This window comes from Pteropus vampyrus, unplaced genomic scaffold (genome assembly GCF_000151845.1).
Source record: "Pteropus vampyrus isolate Shadow unplaced genomic scaffold, Pvam_2.0 Scaffold432, whole genome shotgun sequence".
Lineage (NCBI taxonomy): Eukaryota > Metazoa > Chordata > Mammalia > Chiroptera > Pteropodidae > Pteropus > Pteropus vampyrus.
The window spans coordinates 1,280,292-1,287,289 of NW_011889213.1; the positions used below are offsets into that span (position 1 = coordinate 1,280,292).

At 46.9% G+C, this 6,998-nt stretch overlaps 1 protein-coding gene across 1 annotated transcript; it reads left to right on the plus strand.

Moving 5' to 3' along the window:
- The first annotated feature begins 3,615 nt into the window (after positions 1–3,615).
- On the plus strand, positions 3,616–6,998 carry KRT34 (keratin 34). The gene is made up of 7 exons (XM_011381272.2): positions 3,616–3,963; positions 4,066–4,148; positions 4,718–4,874; positions 5,736–5,897; positions 5,982–6,107; positions 6,254–6,474; positions 6,929–6,998. Exons 1-7 carry the CDS (start codon positions 3,616–3,618, stop codon positions 6,996–6,998), a joined length of 1,167 nt encoding a protein of 388 aa, XP_011379574.2.

A 6,998-nucleotide genomic window follows, 5' to 3' on the forward strand; every position in this document is an offset into this window, starting at 1 on the left:
TGATGATAACGGAATCTAAACACTTTGGGGTGAGAATGGAACACTATGTGTGAAGGGTCATAGCAGACTGTCTGACTAGAAAGTGATCTACTGATATTCATTTCCTTCCTATCTCACTGTCTGGGCTTCAGTTTTCTCTTCCATAAATTCAAGTACTTCTAGCTATAGAATTCTTTGATTCTTGGATATAGAACTTACAACTGAGGTGAACTTCTACAGGGCTAAGAGTTTGGGCTAGGCAGGTAGGTTTTCTCCCAGATTCTAAATCACCTACAGTCATGCCATTGTGCATTTTCATTTGCTTAGATGCAAAAAAACCACAATCTAATTTCCAATCTAGATATTCAATCAATTATGAAAAAAGACAGCCATTTATGAAAAAGTAGAGCGAAGCTATTGAGTGTAACTTGGTCTTAGTTCAGGAAGGTACCATAGAGAGTAGCTGGTAAGAGGACTGCTTGGGCAGAGAGGTCTTTGAAGGACTGATGGGGGAAGGAGTGGGGTGGGGAAAAGGGTCACAATGGGGACCAGGAGCAGAAACTATAAAGAGAGGAACAACAGGCTGAAATTAATCTAAAATGTCCTTCCCTTTGTGTAGGTGGATCATTATCATCAGCATGGGCTCCAGTTGCTTGCTTCTCCTCCCAGCTCTGGGGCTTAGAGACCCCTCGACTGTGCAAATGTTTTACACTGTTTTTACGTAGTCAGGCTCAGGAATTAGATACCTGAGTTGTTTAAATCCCAGTTCTGCCACTTATTGGCCGTATCTTGGGAAGATTTTGAGCCTTTCCTAATCTGTGTTTTTATCTGTAAAATAGGAATCATTTTATAGGCTAAACTTATAGAGCTGTTGGAAGGATCAAATGAGAAATGTGTCATTGCACTTAGCACCTTGTCTGGCACATAATAAGTATTCATGAAATGGTAACATCATCATCATCATCATCATCATTATTGCCACCATTATTATAAATGCTTACACAGAAATGTAAGGCTGGAGGATTCCTAGAGGATGAGTGTAGCTCATTTCAATCCTAGTACAAGAAAGGAGGCTTCGATAGCAATATAACCCCCATGTAGAGAACTTGTCCTTCTCAGGAACCACCCCAAGTAAAATAACCAAACCTACAAGATCAGGAACTTAGTAGAGAAGGTAGAGGCCATGGCCATCTGCCAACTTCCTATTCCAGTTACTAAGTTAACATTAAAAATTTGCACTTTGTTGATTAATTCATAAATACGGTTCTGTGGCCCTCGTGCTTGCAAGTGAGGTTAAGTGAATGAGGTTTGATCACCATTGGGTTAGCATGGGCAACGTACCTAGGCGTCTGCTCAACAAAATTGAATTTTCACAAAATTCTTCCTCTTAGCCATCCATCTGGGTCAACAAAAGGAAGAAGGAAGGTTACAGAACCATAATCGTCCCCAACCCCAACCACATTCGCACATAACATCTTACTTAACTTTTACAACAAAGCTGTGAGGTGGGCAGCATTATTACCACTTCAACTTAAGAGATGAAGAAAACAAGAACCAAAAAAGGAACTCACTTCTCTGAGCTCCTATCGTCAAAGAGGATGTGAACACAGGTCATTTAGCTTCAGCTGTGTGCTTTTCTGTTCCTTCCACCCTGCCTTTGATATCTGGACACATCCTTCTTTAATGACTCATATAGTGTTCCATAAATAATCTTCTGGACCTTCTTTCTGAACTACGATTTTGTTTCTGTGCAGAACAAAGGACAGATAGAAAGACAGGGAATAGAAAGTGAGATGGGGAGGGCTGCTTTGTTAAGATTCATTATCAGGCAAGAGGGAGACTCCCAAGGGTTTGGAAATGTCAAAGGGCATCTGATCCCAGAGGTGATGGAGAGATACACATTCATCATGTGGTATCCACTTCTTAGGGACGACAGAGTCAAGCTGCATTCTTGTGGGTGCTGTGACTTGTTCTGGGAGCATCTCAGGCTGGCAGAGTCACACCTCTAGAGATGCTCAGTGCTTTCAGAAAGAGGATTAAGTCTAGGAACGAGGTGAAAGGAATTTCCAGAGGCTTTGAGATAAGATCACCATGGATACAAAGATGGCTCTGAGCACCTCGTTTTGGTTTTCTTTTCTTGTTGAGTCTGAAGTATTTGCTTCATATTTGTGTGTCAACACTGCTACTTGAACTCTTACTCTGTGGACTATTCCCAGCATAAGTTTCTTTCTATATATTTCTTCTCTTTCTCATCTTTGGGAAGATTGTTGCTTTAGTGAAGGTTGGTAAACTTTTTCTGTAAAGGACCAGATAGTAAACATTTTAGGCTTTGCAGGCCATATGGTCTCTGTTGCAACTACTCAACTTTGCCACTGTCAAACAAAAGCGGCCACAGACAATACCTAAATGAATGAACATGACCACGCCAAAAAAACTTTATTTACAAAAAAGGGCAGCAAGCCAAACTTGGTCTGTGGGCCAGTTTGCTGGTCTCCTCTTCAGCACTATTTCTACCCATTCTGCTGGTTTCATTTACTAACTATGACTGCAGAAGGGCCCAGCCTCACCTTTCCTTACCAAACAGCATAACAATAGATTGTCCCCAGTGGCTTGACCTAGAGCTTGGAACGTTGCCCTGAAACTTATGAGGAATGCCCTTATCCTTACTGATCACAATCCTTCTGGTCTAGCATTCTTTTCAGACTACTCCCATCTTTGTTCCTGGGTTGCTGACGCCATCAAGGGACCACGCTGCCAGAGGAACAGCTCTGTAAAGCACAACAAACCCTCCAAGAACTGTCACATAGCCCTGAGAATAATGCCCAAATTTTCCCTTAAATACCCTAAGCCGTGCTGAGAAGGCAAGGCAGTTTTGAAGGTGTTAACCCGCTGCCTTCTCAGATCACCGACACTCTGACAATAAACGCTTATTCTAAATATCCCAACTCCTGTGTCAGTCTATTGGCTGAACAGCACAGGCAACACGAATCCTGTACTCAGCAGCCCTCCAGTTTCATAACCACTCAATTATTTTCAGTCTCTTCTTTGCTGACAAATTACCCAAGCCCTAACACTCTCACTGAGTAAAGCTTAGGATTCTTGCAGCTAATAAAGGATGAGTTTCTGCTATAAAGACAAGTAAAACTGAACACTGAAACATGGGTACCTTTGGGAGAAGAAGCCCACTAGAAGACTATTCACTCTAAACTGTCTTTCTAGAGAGTCCAGTGGCAAACCTCATGGGTGAGGAGTCCCAAACAACCCCACCCCATGTTCCTGGCTGTCCTCTCATTTGAGTAATGGGGAGAGCCATTTGGAGCTATGATGATTCTGCGTCCTTTGAAGCCATCTGATGAAACTCTGATTTCACCAACCACTAGCACCCAAAAGGATCCTGGTGTGACACAAGCTCAATGGAATAATTTTATGGGATGAGGAGGGACTCTGTAGAGGCATCTAACTAGCATATTTTGGAGAAAAAATTACCCGAAGCATTAAGAAAGGAAACTATGCTGTATGTCAAGCCCCCACCCACAATTAAGGGTATAAAAGGATCATGGAGGAAGGAGAAACTCAAACCTCTTCCACATCTACCTTCATCAGCTTGTCTGGTCTCCCATCACCTTTCCCAGCACCATGACTCACAACTGCTGCCTGTCCAACTTCAGCTGCCGCTCCAGCTGCCTCTCCCGGCCCTGCGTGGCCCCCAGCTGCCAAAACATCCCCCTGCCCGGGGCCTGCAACATCCCTGCCAACGTGGGCAACTGCGGCTGGTTCTGCGAGGGCTCCTTCAATGGCAGCGAGAAGGAGACCATGCAGTTCCTGAACGACCGCCTGGCCAGCTACCTGGAGAAGGTGCGCCAGCTGGAGCGGGAGAATGCGGAGCTGGAGAGCCTCATCCAGGAGCGGTGCCAGCAGCAGGAGCCCCTGATGTGCTCCAGCTACCAGTCCTACTTCCGGACCATCGAGGAGATCCAGCAGAAGGTGAGGGGTGGGGCTTGTGGGGGCACAACAACAGCTGGCTACCTTTGAACACTAAGACATTCTCAAGTCAAAGTGGTCCTCACCGTGGAATCTTGTTTTCAGATTCTGTGTGCCAAGTCTGAGAATGCCCGACTGGTGGTGCAGATAGACAATGCCAAGCTGGCCTCTGATGACTTCAGAACTAAGTATGTTGAGGCTTTTCAGCCAGGTGACCTCCAAGGTTCCTATGGCTCATGGCTCTGTGGGCTTGATGTTGCCTGGAAGGGAAGAGGAATCCATTTCTCTTTCTGTCTCTCTCTCTCTGTCTCTCTCTCTCTGTCTCTCTCTCTCTCTCTCTTTTTTTACTTCTCCTCTTATGGCTGGTTATGTAAAGTCAGTTTCAAACAGAAATCCAGACTCATATGTTGTCTGCTCTTCAGCCTATATTGGACTTTCTGGAGTGCCTTCTTAAACATCCATATTCATAAATTGAAATTAATTCTCAGAGAATGGGTTGCTTTGGTGGTATATTAACCAACAAAATAGAGAGGAGAGAGACTCCATCTCAGGAGTTCCCATGGGTGCCTTCTGGTGTTAGGATGAGTCAGGTCCTCTCCAACCTATCCACATAGAGCTTGTGGGAAACATGGAAGAGAAGAGATGGAAAACTGTGTCAGTTTGAAGGCAGCTAGGTTGATCCCATCCAAACAGGATACAGGGCAGGAAGACGGGCTTCATTCCTGGCATTTCCTTTCACTCTGATCTCTGCGTGCAGGTACGAGATGGAACGCTCCTCAAGGCAGCTGGTGGAGTCAGACATAAACAGCCTGCGTAGGATCCTGGACGAGCTGACCCTGTGCAAGGCCGACCTGGAGGCCCAGGTGGAGTCCCTGAAGGAGGAGCTGCTCTGCCTCAAGAAGAACCATGAGGAGGTGAGAACAACAACAACAAAAAAGGCTTCAGATCTAAGCCTTTGGCATCAGGAATCAGAAGGCAATTGTCAACAGGATCCCTGGGCTGGCACTCTTCTCCAAAGAACTCAAGGTTAGCTTAGGGAATCATGATGCTCTATTCAGAGCATGAAGTAAGGTGAGCTGGGAAGGATCGGCAGGTGCTGGAGATGCCGAAGAAGGACATCCATGCTCTGCTGGTTACTGTTAGGTCCTGAATTTTGTGGTAGAGATAGAGAGGAGAAAAAAGAAATGAATCACGGCCCCTCTCTTCAAAGAGCTCGCAGTCTAGTCTCTAGTCTGGAGAGACAGCCAAAGAAAAACTTGGTGATACTGTACAACAGGAGGAAAATATGAACCACGTGAGATGTGTGAGCAGCCTGCTCAGGGAACAGTCCAGTTGGCCTGAAAGAAGAAAGGGAAGGAACTCCTTTCAGAGGCATGTCACGGGGAGGAGGAGGATTTTAATACCTGGGTGTTGTAATCTGTGGGAAGAGGCTGAGCAAAGACGCAGAGTGGCAGAGTGAGGTGTATTTGAGAATGGTGACCCATGGATGGATACGGCTGTGCAGGCGGTGCCTACAGGGATGTGATGAAAGGACCTGCACATGCCAAAAAGTTGGGACTTAGTCTCATAGAAAATGTGACTTGGTTTTAGTTTTCTGGGAAAGGAACTGACGTGACCCAAATTTGGGTTTATTCCTACATAAGATCTGTGTCAGTATTTGGGAATGATCAGGATATTCTTTTCAGTGCATTTTTGGCAGGCTTGCGCTCTCTTTCCTACAGCAGGAAGAGTGTAGATCTATTTCTGTGGGTTCATTCCTCCCTTTCCTCTGTCAGGAAGTCAACACCCTGCGCTGCCAGATTGGAGACCGCCTCAACGTGGAGGTGGACGCTGCCCCCACCGTGGACCTGAACCGCGTGCTCAATGAGACCAGGTGTCAGTACGAGGCCCTGGTGGAGACCAACCGCAGGGACGTGGAGGAATGGTACACCACCCAGGTGGGTGTCTCAGCGCATGGCCACTCAGGACCCTTGGGTCCCTCAAGGCAGGGTCTGACCTGTCTCTTCCCTTTGCTGTTTCAGACTCAGGAGCTGAACAAGCAGGTGGTGTCCAGCTCGGAGCAGCTGCAGACCTGCCAGGCAGAGATCATCGAGCTGAGACGCACGGTCAACGCCCTGGAGATCGAGCTGCAGGCTCAGCACAACCTGGTGGGTATCGTCTAGACCTCAGGGTGAGAACTGGGATGCCCTTTGGGCCATGTTCTCTTTAACTCTGAAGCTCTGACTTCCATGGGGCCCTATGGAGAACCCCACTAAAGGAGCAGCTCTGTGACTTCCTCGATCTTCCCACACAGAGGAACTCTCTGGAGAACACGCTGACGGAGACGGAGGCCCGCTACAGCTCCCAGCTGTCCCAGGTGCAGTGCATGATCACCAACGTGGAGTCCCAGCTGGCTGAGATCAGGAGTGACCTTGAGCGGCAGAACCAGGAGTACCAGGTGCTGCTGGACGTCCGGGCCCGGCTGGAGTGTGAGATCAACACATACCGGAACCTTCTGGAGAGTGAGGACTGCAAGTGAGTATGTGGGGAAAGATTTCTGGGAAAATGTGTTTGGTAGGACTACAAGACACTATAGGCATTCACATATCAGCCACATTTGCAGTTCACCAAATAACACACATTAATTGCCTGTCTACTGTGTGACAGTTCAGCATGTATGGAGGTCCAAGGTGAAGGGCATACATCTCCTGCTTCAAGGAGCTAACGATGGAACCAAAAACTGTTGGGTATGGCAGATTATGTTAAATTCCATGAGTGCTCGAGAACATGAGATATTTTCAAAAGGACAATTTTCTACCTCTGCACATGGCATTCTGGGGAAGGGAAAAGGATGTGGTAACAATCACACTTGAATCCAGCTAACCCCACCCACTGAGAATTCATAGGTTGTTTCATTAAGCACCTTGGGGTTTTCGCCATTACCCTGCCCCCCACCCCCAATCCATTCTAAATCTCTGTGTTCTCCCAGCCTGCCCTGCAACCCATGTGCCACCACCAACGCTCGTGGAAACTCCTGTGGGCCCTGCGGCAGCTCCTAA